The 25,201-nt window shown below is 34.4% G+C and overlaps 1 protein-coding gene across 1 annotated transcript; it reads right to left on the bottom strand.

Annotated features, from left to right (window-relative positions):
* Nucleotides 1-3,583: 3,583 nt before the first annotated feature.
* Nucleotides 3,584-15,163, bottom strand: LOC116016665 (eukaryotic translation initiation factor 2D). The gene is made up of 9 exons (XM_031257026.1): nt 14,916-15,163; nt 13,847-13,958; nt 8,154-8,344; nt 7,966-8,060; nt 7,468-7,893; nt 6,510-6,618; nt 5,035-5,680; nt 4,140-4,269; nt 3,584-4,040 (listed from the first exon to the last, which is right to left on the bottom strand). The coding sequence occupies exons 1-8, from the start codon at nt 15,048-15,050 to the stop codon at nt 4,148-4,150; spliced, it is 1,836 nt and encodes a 611-aa protein (XP_031112886.1). The 5' UTR covers nt 15,051-15,163; the 3' UTR covers nt 3,584-4,040; nt 4,140-4,147.
* Between the last annotated feature and the right edge of the window lie 10,038 nt (nt 15,164-25,201).

Genomic DNA, 25,201 nt, shown 5'->3' with positions numbered 1-25,201 from the left:
GGGGGGGGGGGGGGGGGGGGGGGGGGAGGGAAATCAATGGTTCTAAAGTATGAGAAAAATCGATAATATGTCTTATAATTTTGTATATATCTCAAATAATTTTAAAGTGCATCACGCACAACTGCAAAATGCACCAAATATAATTACAAAGTTCATCTGATAGTACATAGATGTGCACCCAATATTTGCTACTATGAAAGTACATTTAATTTGATAATATGTAAAAGTGCATTGCACTTTAATATATCACTAGCTACACTTTAAAGTATTCATCGTTGTACTTCAAAGTTTGAGTTATTTATCAAAATATAGCTGCATTTTCTGCTTGCTTTAAAATCATGAATCACTCCCAAATCAACGACTAAGACGAATCTCAATTTTCTTCTAGACACTTATTTTTATTTGATCCATCTGCCCTTGCCCTTTTTATTTTGGGTAAGAGGTATCTAAGCAAGTAATAATGCAAATTTGTACTCTATATATGTGAGTGCATTAATGTGTATATATGTTAAAGCCAGAGATGTAACTTTAGTTCAAGGTTAGGACATATTGCACCCTAAAAGAAAACTAATACTACGTATTAAATTTATAGACCGTCCACCAATAGAAACTACTAATAGCAGAAGGAAAACCTAAACAATTTGAACAAATAAAAGAAATGGTCGTTATCTATCATCCATCGCATTAGCATATAGAATATATATGGATGTATGTATTGAGATAGCACTCGTTGGGGTGGATGGCTAGGGATTATATTGAATTAAAAGGAAAGAGTTAACAATATAGGATATTTGTGGGAATATCCACATCTCTTAGACTCTTATCACTTTTATGACCATTCAATTTTTCTAGCAATCTAGTTTTGTTGTGTCACCATCATATCCCTAACCCATGAAGCCACAACTATAGTAAGTAGTGCAACTTGCAGAAACTCCTCATTTTTCGGGATTATAATTCTATCCACACTCAACGGATTATCTATATGGCTATATTCTCACCTCAACATGTAGTAAAATGCTCATAAAATTTGAGTAATAGGTGCAGGGCAGAGAAATTTTGTATATTCGCGCGCGCGTGCGTGAGTATGGGAGCGGGTGCGGGAAAGTATCCCCCGCTGTGCACCCACACTTATAGATAAATAAATATACATTTTGAATCTTTGAATAATTGGAAAAAAAAATAGATGTACTTAATAAGTTATAAATATAACTAGTGTTTTACATGTGTGATGCATGAAAAAAATTATGTTATTATGAATTTAAATAAAATAAAAATAAAATAAAAATAAAAATATATTCAAATATAGTACAATATAATAATATAGTTGGACTTTCATATTTTTTTATCAAGTATCTATTCATAGCATACCAAATTAAAATTAAAATTAAAATTTTGTATGGTTAATATAGTCTCTAATCATGTACATATTTAGATAAATTTATAGGAAAAATTATATAATTAAATTAATTTATTTCTAATTTTATTTCATATGTATTATAATTCTAACAATATAAATAATAACTAAGAGAATTATATTATTTAAAAAAAAAAACAAGATGTAAATTTTAAATTTTGTATGAGTAAATTTAAACCCTAATCGGATAGATTTCCTAATATAATTGTATAATATGTTGTATATGCACATAATATTTATTTATTTGTATATAGACAAATTCTATAATATAATTTACGTAATTATATATAATTTATATTGCTAGATTTATAATTAAAATAACTACATTTGAAAATTAACAAAATTAGCATTTCAATTTTGTATGATTAATATAGTGTATAAGTATATATATGTAATAAATATTTAAGAAAATTTCTAAATATAATATTTATGAACACACATTTAGTTAATTTTATAATTTCATTTCTTTAATTATATTTCATATTTATATGTTAAATTTTATACAATATAATGAAATTTACAATGATTATTTTTGTTCATTTTGAACCTTTGAGATGTCAAGCAGAGATTTGAAGAACTAATGTTGAAATTTGTAATTATTAGTTACAGAAATATTAGTATCCAAACTCATTAACAATTCATAGGAAATATTCAAGGCATAAACAATAAGAGCTCTATTCATAGGAATATTAGTTAAACCTCTCAATGTCATTCTTCTTTTAAGTCAAATGTTAATTTCTCTCAATTCTCATTTCTAGACATGCAATTATAATTCGAGAACAAGATCCGGAAGAAATTATCTTATTTGTTTCATGCATTTGGTAAAACAAACAATTATATTGAAAGATTTAGTTAATAATAACTTTAGACCTCTCATTTTTTGGATTTTAAAATTCAACTGTAAATCAAAGTGTTAGATATAGGTAAAAGTAAATGCACCTATAATTGAAAGGAAAAATAAGATTATATCGCTATAACTTTGATAGAGAAGTGTCAATTTCCCAATTTAATTTATTTAGTTTTAGTGAATTTCATTTGGGACAAATTTCTAGAACTGATTTGGGATAAATTTCTAGAACTGTGATTAACTGTTACCATTAGTGTTGCCCTAGTAAAAGAAAAGAAAAATTTTTACTTTTAGCCCCGACTATTATACATGAATTAGATTTGATCCTTGATTATTAGAATTTCTAACTAGGTGCATAATTATATACTTTGTATTGCATTTGTTCGTGCCGTCCAATTTTTTAACCAATTATCACTTCTGGGAGGAACACTGCATTTGCTTCTTCTGGTATGCTTCTTCTGGTATGAAGACTTCACGATAGTTAGCGAAGAAATTAGACAATAAGACCAAATGTAATACAAATTACATAGTCTATACACCTAATTAAAAAATATTAATAGTCAAGACCAAATGTGATTCATGTATAATAATCAAAGATTCAAATGACCAAAAGTGAAATTTATAATAAAACCAAGCAAAAATAATGGAAAAAATATAGTCTTTTTGAAAATCAAACGAACAGTCTGCATGAAGAACTCAATACCTCAGCAATACAAGTAGGCGGGGAAGAAACCCACGAACCTAGGACAGACATAGAACCAGTTGCTCGTGCAAGCACATGAGTCACATGATTCGCTGACCTCTTGACATGGTGAACAGAAACGTTTCCAATGTCTCTATCAGAACGACATTGCTTAACAACTGACCCAACATATGACAAGTCTAAACAACGAGAAATAAAAGCATGACAGAAATTGCTTAACAACTGACCCAACATATGACAAGTCTAAACAACGAGAAGTAAAAGCATAACAGAAATTTAAACAATCTGTTTCAACAAAGATTCAAATGACCAAAAGTGAAATTTATAATAAAACCAAGCAAAAATATAGTCTTGTTTAACCTAAAATAAAATTTAAGAGATAATAATTTGTTATCTTCCTCTCTTCCTAACAAAGTACCGAAGTAGTTCATGATTTTCCTTTTCTTCCTACCAAAGTAGAATTTAAGATGATGATCATGATGCACCTAAGAACAACAGCTGACCAAGTAGGAAAACAACAGGCTGGTTGAACTACGTACCTCATTAGAACAAGCAGCATAAACTGACCGGGAAACAATGAAACAAACTCAAATTAACCGACCCAAGCCTTTAGGTGGAATAATAGTAAATCAGCGTCAATGAACTTGTCCATAAATGATTATAATCAAACTACATAGAGATATAAATAACAACAAAATTTTTTCATGTTGTATGATCTTGTATCGATATAACTAAGTTTATAACAAGCATGAACAAGGAGAAAATTTCCAATTCAAAGAAATAAGTAGGTAGTTCATTTTCATCTCACTGACCAAGTATGCTTGCCAAAAGCCAAAGCATATACACTACATGCATGCATGCATGCATGCAAGCAAGAAAGGGGTATGCTAGAGTATTTGCAACAAAATAGCCAAAGCTCCAACCCCTGTACCAAAAGCATGAGCATGGTTAGACCCTGGGAGAGTAAACTGATTATATAATGGCTGATGAGACCCTCTCAAGTCTCAAGTATTATTAGCATCTCCATGTCATATCGTCATATTTTTCTGTGAGAGACATCAACTTCAATTTCTCACCTATGAACCAGGAAAAGTAAGTTTGTCATATCCGACTGAATGTTATTTCAACGTCAATAAGTGAGAACATAAATCAGGGAACGGAGGATGAATACTAACCTCAGCACTTATTTCTTTGTTTTATCATAAACTTCAATATACCTCTTTAAGATGCCACATTGTTCCACCAAATATCTTGCAACATCATCAATAACACCACCTTGTACAAGAACTTCCAGACCCTTTTTACCTAGATTAGCAAGGGAAACAAGATAATCAAAACATAGCAAATGATGCCACCACTACCCAACCAAAAAGCATAGCATCAATTTTCACCAATCTTACAAACAAGGCATACACATTTACATATCATGGAATGTCATTGCCACCCCCACCACCTTTTTTTCCCTGGCACATGTGTGCTCATGCCCACGCGCACACACGACTAAAATGCATGCACGTCACCAAAACTTGAAGGAAATTAAATCATAAAGCCCTAAACTTTAAAATGTGTGATAAAATTTCCCAAACTATGACTTAGAGTAGATTATTCTAGCAACATGTTTTTAACAAAGGGAAGAGCATACACTTAAAACTTGATGGAATAATTGACTCAAACTAAGCCCAGTAGCTTGTCACAACCTGGTCCAAACAAATTAGTAGATCCAAAGGCATTGCAACATATTCAATCCTGATTAAAGCACTTCTAGTTAGTCCTCAAGTAGTGGCCCATGAGAATTAACCCAAAATGTGGCATTGGCCCAGCTCCCAAAACCCAAGTTATATGTTCACTATTAGAAAGAAAGATCCTAACTCGACTATTGTAATGGTACTATAGCAAATTCCTTCACAAATAATGTGGTCTCTTCTCATTATATTCAACTATTTTCCTTACAACTGAATTGCATACCATCAAAACCCATGGACAACATTGACAGCAATAGTACTCCTCTGCCAATTGTACGAGGGAAAAGACATAAAGAGTGAGTAAAGAAGAAGAAAATTTGTAGAATACCTGGAAGTTCTGTCACAGAGGTGCTACAAGCAAATTTCTTCTGCAGCTCTGAAGCCAATACCTCAGGATCTATCAAAAATGACTCCAACCCAGAAAGCTTAGTCACTTTTTTATTGCCTTGCCTTCTTTCTGTCATGATCTGAATAGGCTTCAAAGCACCTTTCCGAACAGCTGAATCATTTCCTCTTGTAACTCTATGATGGGCTTGCATTCGGTTGATAAAAGTAGACGCTAAATCCTTCTTATGAATTTCAGTGGGATAAGTTGATCCCTTTTTTATTGCTCCTTTATATAGAGCATCACATAAGGTTGCATCAAGAATGACAACAGACCTATTTGTTGGTTTAACAAGTTTTTCTTTCTCAACATACTGGAAAACTATTTCAGAAGCTTCCGATGCAGTGAACAGTTTATCCAAATTCACTCCTACAGCAGCAAAAATTGGATTAACATAGACAGTAGGTTTATAAATTTCAGCTACTTCCAATGGTTTGGATGACTGCTCTTCATTAGAAGCATCATTAACGGATTTCCCAGTCTTCTCAGGCTTCTTCTTCTCTGGCTTAAAGGACATATAATCTGGATGGTTTCGGTTAACTGAAAACAGATTGACCTCTTTCTTATGCTTATCTTCTTTTACTGTGATCTGTGAGTGCCAAGAGAAGTTCTCATTAGTTACATATAAGGAACACAACTTTGGATGCAATAATCAAAGAAAATGAGTGTCAACTCATTGATATATTCTGCTTTCAAGCCAGGACAAGGGAAGAATATAGAGAAAATTTAGATTTTTTTTACTGAAAAACAAAACAAATAAATAAATATTAGATGGTACAGGACAGCAAGACAGTTACACTACAACTACTGACTATGGAAACAGGAAAATGCAGGAACCAAAATGAAAAAGAGATACGCAATTTACAAAATTTAGCACATAAACAAGATAAAAGAGACTGGCAATAAATAGTGGGGGGATGAAAAGCATAATAGTTATTTTGGTCCCCTAGTTGTTTGACTTGTGCATATTTGGTTCTCAATTACCACTTTAAAGTTGCCGATTTAGTCCCTCGCCTAAAAGGATCTATTAACTCCGAAAAGAAATTAATAAATCCATATCACTTTAACCGCTCAATGAGGATGCAAAGAAAATTCTATCAATTTATAGTTTTTTAAGTCGTTTGAAGTTAATACATTCTGTTTGGTGAAAGACCAAATTGACAGCTTTGGGTGATAACTGAAGAGCAAATGTGCCCACATCAATCAACTAGGGACTACAAAGCTATTATGTCATAAGTAAGGGACTAAAAATGCTCAAAGCATGAACAACCAGTAGTATAATAAAAATAAACTTAAAAACATCAACAACAAGGAATTCTTTCATCACAAATGTCACTCTTTTTCTATTTGTTCCTTTTCTTTCCAGCAATACAACAAAGTTAGAGGGATCACATAGTTAAAGGTCTGGATAGTCATACCCATCCTGCAGAAGCTTTAGCTTGTAACCACTTGGAAAGTTTCTTGTAAGAAGACTTCTTTATGTCTAATGTTATGCCTGAAGGCCTGCAGGGAAGCACATGACTTGACCTGCATGGAACAAGCAGTCGGACACACCATCAGATGAGTCAAAAGAAAGCTTGAAGTTACAAATACTCTAACAGACAAGGCAGTATACATAATAAGTAAATGAGAAGTGCAGTAAACATTTAGGCTCAACTTTTAGTTGCAAAAGCTACACCACTCATATTTAAATGGAAATAAGAGTAAAGAAGGAAGGTTTTCAATTTTGTCCCAAGGAAGATTTTGGGATGATGAAAGGACACTTCAGTAACAAGTATCAAGAATGGGGTTTATTGGATCGAATTACCCACAGTAAGGTCACATATTCTACTCTTTTTTTTTTTAAGTTCCAGTTCTTAATAAGAGCTAAATAATTCTGATAGGAATACTAATCTTCAGAAGTCCTCAACCATTAGCCAAAGAAACCATTGAATTGTTTCATATGTGTCTGATTTACTTCTCCGTAGCCATGTTCCTTTTAACAGTTACACATTATGTGCATGGTCCTTACCTACTGAAAAGCCAATCAAGAGATCATGAAGCATCAGCATTAACAACGCAAAATATTAGGGCTCCTCTGTCTATTAGTTAAGAATGAACTGGCATACAAGTAAGATTAAACTATAGCTTCTAATTTTGGGTGTTCCTTTTCTCTTCTTAGGGAGGGAGGAGATGAACTCCTCACCTCAAGATCAGGAGGCCTCCCTTGGCAATGTCAACTTAACCCAAGGGTCACTGACAATGTGGTAGCTTCCTTGAGACAACTTATGAATTATGCCAGATACCATACAAAGTCAAAGTTCAACCGAAACTATCAATTCCCAACCAATTACTATGCTTCATATGGGGAATTTTGATAACCGCACTAAATCATACCATAATGTACTTCCAGGCATAGGAAGGTCCTTCTCCTTGACAGTGGTATATAGAGCTTGCAATAGGCATTTGTCTAGTAGTGCATCTATGTCTGCAGCTGATAGGGGATGTTGATCATCTGATTTCAATTCATCTGCGGAGACATTCTCTATGACCTTCAAGCCAACCATATCATCAGCTAGTTGTTCAGTCTCTTCATTTGTAACATCAGATTGTATTTTGGGAGCATGACCACTACTAGAGGAAGTGGCTTCGACTTCCACAGCATCTGCAGCTCCTTCATTATCAATGGAATTTACTTTTTCCACTGAATCATCACCTTCACGTGATCCAGAGGCCTCATAAGTAGATATGAAAGCAGGATCCTCAAAAACAACATCTTCTAAAAAGCCAGCATTTGGCACATATGGATTTTCAGTTGCTTCCCTGAAAAAGAGATTACATCAATGCTAAATTTCCTAGAATACTTTTATTTGATACATTTCCTAGAAAACATACCAAAGTGTATCTCGATAGTAATGATTTATTCTTAAAGCTTTTCCACGCAAGCCAGCTTTTAAAGCTTCAGTGCTGCTCATGGTAGTAGTCCCGACCTATAAAGAGAAACAAAAATGCATTAAAGCAACAAATTAATCATCACATTAAGAAATCCTTATATCTAGATGGACAAACTTTTAGAAGCTTACAGCTATAGCAGCAGGATTTCCAGGAACTAACACTGCCCATGCCTCCCCAGCTGAGAATAATGGCAACCCTTCAGCAGGAACATAGATGCCAGGGAACATCAAGTCTGCACCCCCAATCACAAAACGAGAAACTTCACCTCCCTTAAGCACAAAAGCAGGCAAAAGTCCTGGGACCTTCCACAGAGCATAAACTTCCATGACCAGAGAAAAGACAAAAGGCATTAATGAATGTCAAGACAAGTTAAAATGAAGTCCGGCAAACTAAAAAACGGGATAAAAAAAAATACTTCCTAACATATTTCCAGCATAGAAAAGTAACACAGAAATGCCAGCAAAAAATCACACTGAAAGTCTCTAGCAATTCAGACTCACCTAGCAAAGCACCAAATGCATCAATGGTACCCCCAAATCAATGAAGTTGTAGAACAAAGAAAATTTAAATTAGAATAAAAATTGCATATGTTTGTTTTACATTAAGGGTTATGGGGAATAAGACTAAAGTATGCTTTTCATTTAAGGAAACTTGCAAAGTTTCAATGTTTCAGTTCCTGTCTAAATCCAATTATTCCTAAAATACTAGTTACTACACATGAAAATCATTGAGTGGAAAGGCACCCATCAAGCCTCCAGTGACCACTCTGTAAGGTATTTTTTTTTCCTTTTCTTTTTTCTTCTTTTCTGCTACTGTTTATATTTGTTCCATTTTTTTAGTGATCTCCTTTTTTTCCTTCGTCTACTGGCTAGACTGCTCCTAGTTTCTTACTAGTTTAACAAAATACAACTTACTAGTTTAAAACTTTATTAGTTTATTATAATTAAACCCATAAAAAATTGTTCTTAAGGGTTAAGATGAGACTTATCTCTAATTCTTATTCTTTTTTTCTATGTTTCAGCATCTACTCCTTCACAACTGTGTCCGCTGAACAAGAAGTTACTTCAAGGGCCAATAACAGAACCAATCCTGGATGAAAATATTGTCATCCATTGGTAAAAGGAGATACAAACACCATTAGGTGTCATTTTATTCAAAAAATCATAAAGGGGGGAATAACTAGATGCTTATCGAACTGTCAGGCTTATTGAACTGTCAGGCTTATCTTTTTTTTTTTGGTTGGAGTTAAAATTCTTGGCCCTAAGCTTAAAACCTCGGGTTGTCGGGCTTATCGGGTCAACTAAAACTTTTAACGTTTCCAAATTAAAATTCTAACTTCTAATTATAATAAACTAGCGCATTTACAGTAATAAATATAAACGTATACATCATTAAATCAATCTAAGCCTCCATTTCCAAATTCTAAGTAAAAATAATTATTAATATACTCACACTATAAATCTATAATATAATATTATAATAAGTTTTTTATTTTTCATTATTTATTTTCATAAAAAAAAATTATTGTTATAAATTTAAAGAAAATTTCACTTTTGGTCCTATAACTATTGGGGTCTTGTTAATTGCAGTCCACGAGTTTCAAAACTATCAATTTAGTATCTTAACTATTCAATTTTTCTCAATTTCAATCACTCTAGCCAAATTGCCGGCTAAAACTCACTGGAAAGTTTTAATTGACCACATTATGTTTAATCACAAGGGCAATTTCGTCTTTCCATGTTTATGCGAAACAGGGAAAGTTGATTTTAGCCTCTTCCTAGTCTCACAAAAGGTGCGCTTTCACCAGAAAATGCGCTGCCCTTATCAAAGAACAACAGGCCAGGTTCTACATCATGCAGTGGTGCGTCTCCATGAAATTGTTTTTCCTTCTTTTATTCTTTCTTTTTCTTTCTAAGCGATCACCCATCGGAGATTCAAGAACTCTGGCATTCGAGAAGGAAGAAAAGCCATGAGCATATATATAATATAGTATATTTTTCTCTCTTTTTTTAAGCTTCCATTTTTCTTCAATATTTACTTTTAATTCTATTCTTGGAGACGCCATTAATGTTATACTCCGTAGTAAAAAGATCAAAAGCTCTGTTTAATGAAGAACATCGTCGTTTTACTTTGACTACCAGGATTCATTCAAGCATGAATTGATGGTGATGGGTCTTGTTTTCCAGATTTTGTTCCACTGTCCACACTAGTGATTTTCAAGAAATAAAAATAAAAATTTGAGTACTAAATAAGCACCATGAATTTTCATTTTTATTTTTATTGGTCCACAAAAATCTAAGACATGGATTTTGGAGTTGAAATGTTGAGTGAAGTTTGATTTGAGATGAATTTAGAGGTGAAAATTAGAAACTTCCCCATGGCAATGAAAGCATTATGACTTAGATAAGAAATCAGAGGTTAGGAGAGATGAAAGAGAAAAGTTCCCAAGATTCCATTTAGCCGGAGCCTGACCGAATTAGGAAGAGGCGAAAATCAACTTTCCGTGGAAAGACAAAATCTCCCTTGTGATTAAACATAGTGTGGTCAATTAAAATTTTTCGAAGAGTTTTAGCCGGCAATTTAGCCGAAGTGACTGAAATTGAGAAAATTTTTGAATAATTAAGGTACTAAATCGATAGTTTTGAAACTCGTGGACTGCAATTAACAAGACTCCAATAGTCATAGGATTAAAAGTGAAATTTTCTCTATAAATTTATTAATATATTTATTAAAATTTTATTTACAAATTTAATAAAAAAAATACTAAAGATGAGCTTACATATAAACTCCATGTATATTTTGTTCCACATCACTTGTGAAACAAAGAATAGCCTTTAAGTGGCTCGTACTATCAGGCTAGCCCACTAAATTTCAACGCCCATTTGGCCATTTGGGCTATCGAGCTTATCGGTTTCAAATTAGGCTAAAATTTTGTTGTCGTATCTCTAAAATTTTTTGGTTTTATCGGGCCAACCCATCAATTCCAGGCTAAGATTGACATCCTAGTAAATTCCACTGATCACTCTTTGTGAAGACTAGTGATAAGTTTTTTGAGTTGCTTGATTCTCTTGTCAAGGAGATCGAAGAAGATAATGTTGTCCAAGTAATAACAAACATAGAAGCAATAATGCTTTAACGGGCAAGAAGTTGGAAGAGAAAGACCACATCTTTATTGGTAAGCTTCCCTTGATAAAGAAGATAGTTCAAAGGAAAATAAATCATGTTGGGTTTATCTATAACCATCCAAGTACTTCAAATTTGTTGAGACATTTTACAAATAAGAGGGATTTGGTGAGGCATGTAGTTACTAGATTTGCTACATCCTTTCTACCATCAAAAAGGTTTCATAAGGAAATGGAAATTTTAGAAAGATGTTTAACTTTGAGAAGTGGGTAGAAAACAAGTTTTCTAAGGAGGATAAGGGGAGGGAAGCAACAAACACAGTCCTCATGCCTTCATTTCGGAAGCATGTTTTTTTTACTCTCAAAGTCATGGCTCCCCTTGTTTGAGTGCTTTGTCATGAGGGTGATGAAAGAAAACAAGTTATGGGCTATATTTATGAAGCAATGGAAAAGGCAAAAGAAACAATAGGCCATTGCATGCAGTTGACCACTTTTTAAACCCATATTGGTTCTATATGACAACTAGCAATTGAGTATGATAGAGGTTACTAATGGATTGTATGCTTGCATCGCAAGATCAGTGTCAAGCAAAAAAAAATCTAAAAAAGTTACCAATCGTAGTGGTCTCTTTAATACTAAATTTGTAAAATTACAAAGGAAGATCCCACTCTCAATTAGAAACTTGGAACTAAGAATACAATATTTACTAATTTAAGTTTCTAAAAGTTCTAATGTTTAAATTCTAGGGTTATACTCTTGGTTTTGTAGCTCAACGATGAACTTGAGACTTGCAGCCCAACTCCAAATTTGCAGCCACTAGATATCAAGATCTTGAACTTGACATGTGGTTCATCCGCATATGAATGCAATTAGAGTGTATTTGAACAAGTAAAATCGTAAATCATCTTATCTTTCTTATTTTATTTGGATGGTCAAGCCTATTATAAGTTTATAACATATTAACATACTAACATAGGAACAAACTACTTAACACTTCTTTATAATTATATTTATGTCAATTGCATGATTTGGTTTCTGTCAAATATGACCAAAAACTTCTAGATATGAAGTCATAGAGATGAAATTGATCCAATTTCACTCAATGGCATTGAAGAATGTAATGAGTGGTTAGTGGGAGAGATGAATGATAACAAAGTTGTCTGGAATGAATTTGTTTTTAATGATGATAACACACTTGATTGGGCCACTATACAAGGCTTTGAGGGTTGGAGAGCCTAAAACATTTACTTGGTGTTTAACAGGGAAAAGAAAATAACCACCAAGTGGTGTTAGAGCTAGAGCTGCCAAAACTTAAACTTCTAAGAAAGTTATAGCTGCCAACCTCAAGCGAGATATAGAAAGTGGTTGAAGATGATGAAGAATTGGAATTTGAGGAGAATTATGAAGAAGAACCATTGTTTAATCTTGAGGTTGAGGAATCTGAAGTAGAAGAGGAAGAGGGATATGCCTCACTTGATGACAAAGAAGAAGATGATTATGTTAGGGTTGATGGAGAGGATTAGATAGTTAATGACTATTTATCTATTTAGTTTATGGTTCTTTGCTTATATTGAAACTTATGTCATTAAGTTTTGTACTTTTTTTTAATCAATTTCTACAAATATTAACCTTTGTGTGTGTGTGTGTGTGTTTTGAAACTTTTTTTTTTTTGTCTGCCATGCTTTCGCAATAGGCATAGACACCATAAGCCTTATTTTTATGGCGGATTTTTGGCCATCCACCATGCACCATCGATAACACTAGTGCCAACAAAAAAATGGCATGAACAAAAGTAGGGCTATGGAGGAAATGAAACCCAGGGGATGATGGTTATCAATTCTTTCATTCCCTTTGTATTTGTTTCAGATTGTTTAACAAAACAAAAATCAAACACCATTTGATATTTGGTTCAGATTGATTGCTTCAAAAGTAGTGCACCAAACACCCCCTCTCTAATATCAACAACATTTAATTATATTGTCAATTGATCCTAGCTATGAAGAAAGACAATATGATAAATATATAGATATTCCTTGTAAATCTGTTGGAGACCTTTAGTTTATCTAAGTGTCTTTGGCTTATTTGTATAAGCCTATAAATATTAGGCTCCCTTGTAATCTCTCTTTTCTTCTAATATGGCCATTCCCTCCACCTTATCAGCAAGTTGAGGCATTGGCCACCTGCTAGACCACTCAATGCCTCATTGCCTCAATTTATTACTCCATATTAGTTAAGACTCACCTTGCTCACAAAAAGAAAGGAAAAGGAAACTAAAAGAGAGTGCAAAACTCACTTCCAGATACTACTCAACTATATAAATGATAGAAAAAGATATGCAAGTTGAGAACAAATAGCCCAAACTATGAATCTCCAACTAGTTCATTATAGAAACACAAACTGACAAGTATGATAGAGCCAATCCTTTCAATAATGATTTCAAGTAGAAAAAGATGGAAAGCAAAGGAAAAGCAAAAGATATGCAAGATCTTTGTAACAAAGCTTGTAAGCCTTTCAAGTTTCCACTTGATGGGTGTGTGAGTGTGTCCTCTAAAAACAATTAGATTTGCCGTAACCACTACAAATAGATGAATGTCAAGTACACATAGTCACATTACAACTAATATGCAACTTTATGGCAACAATAAGAGGTAGTATTTTTTTAAAGAATAAAGAGTTGCTAGATGAATGATGAATTATACCTGTGGGGAATATTTCATTGCCTCGCCCATCAATATCAAAAAACAAAGGGCAATCACCCTCCAAACCATATACGAGAATACGATTTGGATATTTTGTAACTGTGAACTCTGCCTACAATAACCCATCATCAATGGAATTATAACAAAGTAGAACCAGCCAACTACCATATACAGTATCAATTACCAGATATTATTAGCAACATATGAGAGGCTCACAGGTGGGGTTCTTAAGCAAATCAAAGTATTGTTGAGCTTGAGGAGAAATTTGCAATTCAGCAAAAATTCATAGAAAATACCAGATGATCTTGGAAAGTAACAAACTTCTTGTAATAGAAGCACCAGGGAAACAACCATTTTCCCCTAGAACACAAGGTCGGAAAAGGAGCATTCTGTCCTCAACCAGGTTCTGCTTTGATTCAGGTGTCCTTCAATCATTTCCATTTTGATTGCAAATGCTTTTTAACTCATCACCATTGGAGATGATATGAAGCCAAATAAAACTATATAAGTGAAAAATTATAAATGAATGATTCTACTCCAATAAGCTCTAGCATCCAACATCACAGCCAACTTGCGCATACAGCCAACCACCCATAATGGTGTGCCACAAAAATCAATACCATAAGCCAAGTATAGAGGCTCTGGGCAAGATGTATGGAAGTTGTATTTTGAATATATTATATATGGTGACAATTAAAACAGATTAAGGTCAATACATAACACTCCTTTTTTTTTTTCCTTTCTTTACCATTTCAACTAAACATTTAAAAATAATACTCCGTAGTAGATAAAGACAACATGAATGCTTGGTGTACAACTACAAGAGTTCACTTTGTGAAAAAATAAAATAAAAATCACTGTTGGCTTGAGCGTTTGGCACTAGGGAAAATTGGATTCCATTACTTGCAAATATTCATTTTCAACAAAAATCCCAAAATTTACAATCTCTCAATAACAAGAATTACATATTTCGATGAAAAATTATCAATGAGGTGCAAAGGAACAAAAATATCAAAATCGATAAAGAAAATCAAGCGATTGCATACACAGTGAATGCGAACTTTAATACCTTAGGAGGAAGTAAAGTATCAAAATCAGCATCGGATGCATTGGGGAAGCGCTCTCTGATGGTCCGCCGGAGCTTCTTCCGGTCTGCGCCGGAAAGTCGTTGCTGCGACTTCACCTCGACCGTCTTCTTGAACATCTCTTCCTTATGTAGAGTGGCGGATATGATATTTCAGTTAAGAGTGAGAGATTTTTGGAGGGTTTAGAAAGATGAAGGAAAATGAAGAAGTTTCTGGAGTGGAATCAGGACTGTCAGGGAAATTACGGAAAATAAAAATTTTTACTTTCACACCAAATTTTAATTTAGAATACGTAGAGAAAATTTATCAAAATAAGTCACATCAGTGAATAAATTTTAGAAAGTCAATTTAGGCCTTCCCCATTACAAGGGTTTTGCACAAATATTAAAAAATAGAGGGTGAGGTGGATGAGAGATAATGTGGAGAGAGAAAAATAAAAAAACCTTCCGCAAATTTAGAGTTTTTACATAACTAATGGGGTCCATAGAAAAATGGAGAGTTGCGCCTCACTCGCCTCACTTGTGTGAGGCGCAACTTTCGCGCCTAGGTGGGCGCGTGCAGTGTACGCGTCCGCCTGGGCACTTAAATACAATTTTTTTATTTTTTTTCAATTTATTTTGTTTTTTTATTTTCCTTTTCTTTTTTTCCTCCACCCTCATTTTTCTCTTTCCTAAAAATCCACAACTATTGAGAAAGGCCTTAGTAGAGCTTCGGAAAATAATACATAACCCTGTGATGTTTTTTAGAAAACTAAAATATACTTGAATTTCCTTGTTTTCCATTTTGTATTTCCTTTTTCTACCCTTCTTTTTATTTTTCCTTTTCATTATAAAAAGAAAAATTTTCACTTTTGATCTCTTAACTTTTATACATGTATAAAATTTGGTCTTTGACTATTAATATTTTCAAATTAGGTGCATGACTCTATAATTTGTATCACATTTGATATTTTTACTATTAATATTTTTATATTAGATGCATGACTATGTAATTTGTATCACATTTAGTCTTGCCATACAAATTTTCGCTCAAATTTTCGATCAACTATTGCCAGGATTTCAACGAGAAAAAAATAATATGTTATAATTAAAAGGGTATTTTTTTTGGCCAACTATTGTTGAAATAAATTTTTTTTCTCGTTGAAATTTCAGCAATAGTTGACCGAAAACTTGGCCGCAAAATTGGACGACATGACCAAATATGATACAAATTACATGACCCAAGTCCTAACTATTTCTCCATGACTTGCACCAGATCGAACGCCAAATTTTTGTTTTGACCACCCAATTCCTCGCTTTTTAACTCCTCATTTTACACTAAAACGCCAAGTTACACTCCAACCGCTTAGCTCCTTGACTCCTTACTCCTCGATTTACACCAAGACACCAATTCCACGTGTTTTTAACTCGATCAATTGGACCAACCAACTAACTCTTTGCATGTTTAATTTTTACACTTTGTATGCTAAGTCATGTTCCAACCGCTCAACTCGCCATATAACCCCATAACTTGTATCAAGGTGCCAAATCTCCTTCCGGCCACTTGACTCCTTGCTTACTACCTTCGTATACTGAATCAAAACGCCAAGTCTCATTCTGACCACTTCACACCTCGCGCCATGGTGCCTTGTTATAATGAATATCCTGGAACATAGTTTTTTACACAATGTCATTTCTCTTCTCCTACTAGATATTATTTTGGTCCTCTTAACAGCTTGCCTCCCTAGGGCATGCTTCTTTAACTCTAAGGGTCATGGTTTTTTCTAACGAGCAGATTTTTGAACCCGTTGATGCTAACCAGACGCTCCACAGTAACCAACTTCATGATTCACCTTATTCATAATTCCATGCGTTTTTTCTTGCTATGCATGAAGTACAACCTTACCCCTTGAATGTTTTCCATCATCGCCGACCACGTACAACCCCTAACCGACCACTTTTCTTCAAGCATCTCCTAATATCACTTTTTAGACATGTACATGTCTGAATAGTTCCCCTTGAATATAGAGTTTGGTGTTGTAAGACCAGGATGATTCTTGAAATAGGTTGGGTTGTTATGAGTTGTTTTGTGGTTTGCTAGGTTGTATAGAGAGGAAGTGAGATCAATGTTCATTGTTTGGTTGGCGATTATTCTTTGTCTTTGCTTGAGGACAAGCAAAAGGTCTAGTGTGGGGGAGTTGATATCTCTACTTCTAAACCTCTTTTCACCCCCTATTTTGACTATTTTTGTGAACAAAATGCTTAAACTTGAGTGGGATCTAAGACTCATTGTGTGTTTTGTGTTCTTAGGTGAAATGGTTCACAACGAGCAGCAAATGGAGCTTTTTGGAACATTGTGGAGCACTTTTGGAAGCAAGGATCCCACTCAAGGATCCATAAAGAACATTCCTTATGCTGTAGCGGTTGAGTGTCTTAGATATATTAAAGTTTGTACTAGGCCATTGATGACTATATTTCTAAATACCTTTTTACCCCATTTTTTTTATCTATTTTTGTAGTTAAGTGTTGTTACTTGAGTGAAATTTATTACTTGGTTTTGTGTTTTTGTGTTAAAGGTCACTTCTTCAACAACAAGTAGAAAAGGAAGCACATTGGACGGCTTTGGATCATTTTTGGTAGCTTAGGATCCCACTCAAGGAGGAAGAGGAGCAGCGGAGCGCAAAATGGAACAAGAAACAAGCTGAAAAAAAGTGAAATGGTACCCACACGGCCGTGTGGGCACCCGTTTCAGTCCAACCTGGAAACGAAAAGCGTATCACCGAAACGGGACCCGACACGGCCGTGTGGGTACCCGTTTCGGTCTGTACTGTTTTGTTTTAGGCGTGTTTTGCTACATTTTTGTAATATTCAAAACCCTAGCTAGGGTAGAACTTCTCTCTCTTATTTCCATAGCAAATGTTAGCCTAGAATAGCTTAGGTCTACATTGAGAACACATTGCAAGCCTCATTTTGTGGATTTGAAGTGGATTCCACCAACTTTCTTCATCACTTTAATAGTAAATTTCTCATTTCATTTTCTCCATCTCTTCTTTACATTTATTGTGCATTTATGATTTCCTTGCTCATTATTGTTATGCTTACCTTAGAAATGAGTGAGTAGTCTCTTTTATGGGTTAGATTAGGTGTTTATTACTCTTATTGATGCTATTTATGTGGTTATTGCATAAAGGGGATGAACACTCATTTAGGGTTCTTGAGTTTGAGTTGGGTTATTTGTTCTATCTTTCAATGATTAATGCGCAATGATTGTTGTTTGTCTTTGAAAAATCTTCCATTACAATGGGAATTGGATGGAAGATTTGAGCATTCCCAACCTCAAACCCAATTTCCCTTATATGGAAATAGGGGTAGATTGGGGCTTACAAAGCTTTTGTTCTTAAAGAACTTAGGTTGATACACCATGGAAATGGGGCAACCTTTGTTCTAATCCTTGTGAAAACTTGGATTCCTTTGTGCTTGCCTCAAGAACCTAGGGTTATTGTTCATCCCCCAATTTTAGTGTCAAATGCATCAATAGAGTAATACACCTAGTCTAGCCCATCTTTCCAAATAGAATTCAAACCTAGTTTTAATATTGTTTTCCCGTTAATCCAAAACACCAAAAATATTTTAGTTCTAATTCCAATCCAAATATGATTTACTTGGATCCTTATGGATTCCAAAACCTTGGTGCCTAGAGTTTAGGTAACCACTCTCTACGTGCCATAAACCTCAATCCTTGTGGTTCGACATTACACCCATTTTCACCATCACCCCTATTCTCACATCAGGCATACATTGCTTTTGAAGTCAAGATGCTAGGACAGTACTTGCAGAATCTGGATTTAGACTACGAGAGTGTTATGAAGAGGGTTCTAAGGTATTGTTAGGAATAAAATGTAATAGATTTTGATATGCCAAAATGTACCAAAAATTAAATCCCCAAAGTTTTATTTTTCTAGTGTTAGGCGTGGCTGAGATCAAAAGAAGAATCAAAAATCATTTTGAGGGAATAATTTCATAAAACCATCCAATAAATTATTCTTTGAAGTTGTCAAAAGCCATGAAGACACAAGATTGGAGAACATTATGCTCATGAAGAGGAAAGAACGTCAATGTCGAAAAGAAGAGGATGATAGCATTGTATTAAAAGTCTACTTGTAGATCAAGGAAGGAATTACATCAAGAATAATAATTAATTAACCAAAAATTCGTACATACGGAGTGGTTAATAAGCTTAATCTCATTATCGCAAGACCAAGGATCAAATCCGAATTTCATAGTCAAAGGGATGAGAAGGGATGAATTGAGATACATTAATTAAGGGATGAAATTCACAAGGGATCCAATTTAAGAAGGAAATTCTTAAATTTATGACATTTACAAGGGATTAAATTTAAGAAAGAAATTATTAAATTAATTTGGAGATGCAATTCAAGGGATTCAATTACAAAAGCAATTTCACAAAGATCTCAACTCCAGATTAAATATTCCTAAGGGATTAAATGTGAGCTCAAGATATATTTGGAAAGGGCAAAAATTGGAGCAATATTTGAAGATTAATTCACAAGGATGTATCTCATAACATTAAAAATATTAAAGTCTATTCATAGACTGAAAAGGCTATGAATCCAGCTGATGTATCTCATAACATTAAAAATATTAAAGTCTATTCATAGACTGATCTACATTGAAGCATCTATTGAAGAGTCTCAAAGTTGGAAGAAAATAAAATCTTATTTTACAAACAAGTGGTTTCTCTACAGAAGTGTAGAAAGGGGATTGTTACAAAGGAGTGTGAAATCCCGGTGCAACTAGTGTGGGCTTGGTGATCAAAGCACTAGTTGGGACGTGATTAGTGTGGACTTGGTGATCAAAGCACTAGATCACGGGGCGTAGCTAGTGTGGGCTTGGTGATCAAAGCACTAGATCGTGGAAATTCATTTGTATCTTATAACCAAGGAGTGGTGGATATAGTGGATTCCTCGTGGAGATAGGAGAAAGTGGGGTAGGAGGATTACATACACCTCCGAACCACTATAAGTTTCGTGTGTCCTTTATTGCTTTATTTATTTATGCATGCATGATCCACAAGTGAAACACACACTACACATTATTTATTGTTTTAATTTTGGCTTAGCAATTTGATGTAGTGTGTAGGGTGATATGAAAATGGGTGTGATTTGTCGTTCTACTGAGGATTGAGGTTTATGGCGCGTAAAGAGCGGTTACCTAAACTCTAGGCACCAAGGTATTAGAATACATAAGGATCCAAGTAAATCATATTTTGTTTGATATTAACAACTAAAATATTTTTGGTATTTTGGATATAAGGGAAAACAAGATTAAATCTAGGAGATAAATCAATTGGAAAAGGTGGTTTAAATTAGGGGTATTACTCTAATTATGCTTTAACACTTAGGTTTGGGGGAAGAACATTATACCTAGGTTCACGAGGCAGGCACAAAGGAATTCAAGTTTCCACAAGGATTAGAACAAGAGTTGCCTCATTTTCATGGTGTATCAACCCAAATTCTTGAAGAACAAAAGCTTTGTAAGCCCAAATCTACCCCTATTTCCATAGAAGCTAAATTGAGTTTGAGATTGGGAAGGCTCAAGTCTTCCATCCAATTCCCATTGTGATGAAAGACTTTTCAAAGACAAACAATAATCAATGTGCAATAACTATTGAAAGATAGAAACAAAACCAATTGAAACTCAAGATCCCTAGGTGGGTGTTCATCCCCTTTATGCAATAATCACATATTTAGCATCAATAGAAGTAATAACCACCTAATCTAACCCAAATAAAGGACTACTCACTCATTTGGAAGGTAAACATAGCAATATCAAGCAAAGAATTCATAAATGTGCAATAAATGTAAAGAAGAGATGAACAAAAGGAAATGAGAACTTTACTATTAAATGTTGAAGAAAGTTGGTGGAATCCACTCCAAATTTACAAAATAAAGCTTGCAATATGTTCTCTAGTGTAGATCTAAGCTATTCTAGGCTAATATTTGTTATGGAAATAAGAGAGAGTAGTTCTAAGCTAGCTAGGGTTCGGGATATTCTAAAATTGCAGCAGAAAACGCATAAAACAGACTGCCCAGACCGAAATGGCCCCCTACACGGCCCATGTAGGGGGCTGTTTTGGTAACGCGGGTCAAAATCCAGGAGGGACCCAAATGGGACTCAACATGGGCCGTGTGAGTACCCATTTTGTTTCTTCCAATTTTCTCCGTGCTTCGTTTTGCGCCCCGCTGCTCCTCTCCTTCCTTGAGTGGGATCCTAAACTACCAAAATTGATCCAAAGCAATCCAATATGCTTCCTTTACTACTCGTTGTGGGGAACTTCACCTATAAACACAAAAACGCACAAACGAGTAATAAATCTCACTCAAGTATCAACACTTAACCACAAAAATAGATGAAAAGGGGGTAAAAGGGTGTTTAGAAATAGAGTCATCATAATTCGAATTGGAGAAAAGTCTATTCACCCCCCATCCTCTAGACATTTCCTTATCTCTTTTGGGACCAACATGTATCTAAAACGAACCAAACGCAACATGTTTGGGTTTAGGCAAACAGACATCTTAGATGTTGTCGGATGATATTTTGGTGCAGACTTCGTTGGTTGTGTTCATTCTCAAAAATCAACTTCAGGGTACGTCTTTATCATGGCCGATGGGGCTATCTCATAGAGAAGTATTAAACAGTCCTTAATAGCTACTTCTACCAAGGAAACTAAGGTCATTTCTTATTTTGAGGCTACTTCACAAGGTGTGTGGCTCAAGAATTTCATCTTTGGCCTTAGAGTTATAGACTTTATATCTAAGCCACTGAAAAGCCTACGTATTGTGATAACTCAATTGTAGTTTTCCTAGCTAAGAACAACAAAAGTGGTAGTCGAAGTAAGCACATCGACATTAAGTTCTTAACCATTAGGGGACTTGTTAAAGACAAAGTTGTGGTCATTGAGCATATTAGTATTGAGTTGATGTTACCAGATCCCTTAACTAAAGGCATGCCTCCATTTAAACTCAAAAATATGGTTGAAAAATCATGACTTTTGCCCACTTTGTAATCTGTATATACATTCGATTTTAATGAAATTCTTTTAAATTCATAATTTTCTCATTTAAGTGTGTATATTTTATTTTGCTTTATATCATTGAGAAAATGTACTTCAGTTGGACTAGAGATGAATGTATGGTTTGTTTCATTAAGCTTTGTTTCCTAATTAACTGCTCAAGAGCAGTTTGCATTTGATTATAATGGATAGTACTGTCAAAGCGGGCCAACCAATTAGGCATGCAGGCTAGGGTTCATGCAACCCTAGCCTGCCCCATGCGGGTTGGCAAACTCCGCGATTTATTTTTTTATAATTTTAATAACGTGTACTATGTACACATATATATGTATGTATGTATGTATGTATGTATGTATGTATTCATGTGTACACAGTACACATTGTATATAATTTCTTTTTTTAGAAATAGGGCATGGCCCATAAGCGGGCTATCAGCCCGCTCCTTCGCAGATCACTTTTTTTGTAGCCCTAACCCACGGGCTTCGACCCACTTTGACAGTACTACTAATGGATATTACTCGTTTTAAGATGACATATCGCTATGGTTGATGTATTTCTATTTTTGGGTATGGTGGTTGCACCAAGTGAAAGAATGCAACATTTTCCTAGTAATTATTATTATAACATTAGTGTTACAAGTTGTAATATTAAAGAGTTTGCTATTTGGTGCAACACACACATATAATGATAATGAGTCTAGTTAGGGTTTAGGAAACCTAATGACATACAACTACTGCCACATTAATGACATGTGATTGTTTAAGGCCTTTTAATTTCTCATACACCATCCAGAGAGAGTGTTGAGGAAAAGTGAGAGAAAAACTTGGGAGATATTCACATTGGTTCTACCGCAACAGTCCACGACTTCTAAACTTTCACCAAACCGTAGCTATGGCATGTGGTTAGTGTGTGTGTGTGTATAGATATATATAGATTTTGGCTCATATGTGGCCTGGAGCTCCCATGCGGTCATGTGGCTGCATTTTTGCCGTCAGATTCGAGTAATCTAACTGTGGCAGTATTATCTTAGTATTTAGGAAATTGTAATTTGTGTATGTTAAGTGGAGGGTGTTATGGTAATTTTAGTATTTATATTACGTTGTGGTGCGTTTTAGTACATGGTGTGGTGTGTTTTAATAAATGTTATGGTGCATTTTATTACGTATGTTGGTACATTTAACTGTGTTGTGGAATTATGTGTTTTAATTCGTCTTCTGGTGCACTTTCATACGTAAAATGATGTGTAACTGTGTTTTGGAATGATGTGTTTTAATCCGTCATATGGTGCATTTTAATACGTAGAATGATGTATATTTTAGCACATGTTTTATAATAAGTGTAATAGTGCATGTTTATAATTTGGGATGAGGATTTTCAATAAGTGGAATTGTGCATTTAACACGTGTTGTGGTGCATTTTAATACGTAGAATGATGCATATTTTAGCACATATTTTCTAATATGTGTAATAATGCATGTTTATAATCTGACATGAGGCACGTTGTGGTGCATTTTAATATGTAGAATGATGTGTTTTATTACATATATTGATGCATTTTAAGTGAATAGGTGCATTTGGTTATAATGTGGAATAATGTGTTTAATAGTCTGTCATCTGGTGCATTTTTGTACGTAAAATGGTGTGTATTTTAAGACATATATATTGAGCGTTTATTTACTGATCTGAGTTGTTGTAATCTAATGACTGCAAAATAGCTGCACGACCGCATCTAAGAAGGAGGCTGCATCTAAACTCTTCTATATATATATATATATATATATATATATATATATATATATATTAATTAATTACAGAATATGATCCTGTTTGTCACCTAGTTATATGTTTCTACCTGACATGCATATTTAGCTTACATGTTAATTACCACGAAGGTTAGGTTGCCGACCTGCGAGTGTGGGCAAGAGTTAATTAATAAAATGAAATTGAAAAGACGGATGATATGATTGAGTTGGCGGGCGTCAGGCATACGTGCAGTAGTTAGTAGATTATTGGTGTTATTTGATAGTCACGTCGTGGCCCCCAAGGAACCAATTCCTCCATGTTTGATGTTGCAAGTTGCAACGCCATATATCGAGCATAGCAAGAAGACATGCATATATGCATCCTATCTGCCAATGACGTGAATGATGATAATATATAGGCAGTACCTGCCCTCTACTGTACTCATCAACCAGTTTCCCCACCCTGAATACACACACAACACACATTATTATTTGAATTGAAGCTGCAGATCCAACTAACATAAATATCGAGCATATATGAATAGTTTCTCGATCATATCATTATCAGATGAGCCAAACTAGTGCGGTGGGACTCCGGCCATTAGTACAGTGCAGCAGTTCACCCTCCCCTCCTCGGAACCTGCAGGCCGGTAGGAGAGATGAAAAGGCCGGCCGGAGCTCATCGAGAAATGGGGGTAGATTCTTTAATCTTTATTGACAGTAGAGAAATTGGCATTTCATATAGCACACCTTCCAAGATCCAAGACAATGTCAATATAGTTCTATAAAGTACCACATGCACATGTTTAATTTACATGTATAGAGGTACTGCTATAATCCATGGAATATAACAATTACTAAAAATCATGCTGGCAAGGATTTGACCCCTTAATATTAAGTTTAGTATTAGTATACAAAATTTATGTATTTAGAAGTTACCTTAAAAGTATTATTAAACACAAAAAGAAAAAATTAAATTAAATTAAGTAAAGGAAGTTGGATCAAGAGATTGTGAGATCCCACGGTTTAACCTGTGACCTCTCAAGTAGAAGGGCTACAGTTATGCTACTCGACCACAAGACCTTTGGCTATGGCTAGTCAAATATATTAATGTAGGACTTTTGAAGTTATTTTAATTTGGCAAAAAGGTCAAATAGACCCATGTACTATCACTGATTGTTCATCCAGCACCATGAACTAAAATATGGTCCATTTAGGTTATTATACTCCTAATTATTTTTCATCTAGCATTTTTAGCCTATTTGTAACAAGTAACCCATCTAATTTGATGACATGGAAAAATAAAATAATAAAAAATGATGACATGTTATTTATATGGATGTTTTGGATGATTTTTACCCTATTTTATTAATGAAAAAAGTGATTTCTTGCAATGAAATAGGGTAGAAATCAAAGTTGCTATAAAGTTTTAATTACAGTGTATTGCACTACTATGT

Source organism: Ipomoea triloba, chromosome 4 (genome assembly GCF_003576645.1).
Source record: "Ipomoea triloba cultivar NCNSP0323 chromosome 4, ASM357664v1".
Classification (NCBI taxonomy): Eukaryota; Viridiplantae; Streptophyta; class Magnoliopsida; order Solanales; family Convolvulaceae; genus Ipomoea; species Ipomoea triloba.
Note: the sequence above shows the minus strand (reverse complement) of the source record. Positions and strands in the feature narration are given on the sequence as shown.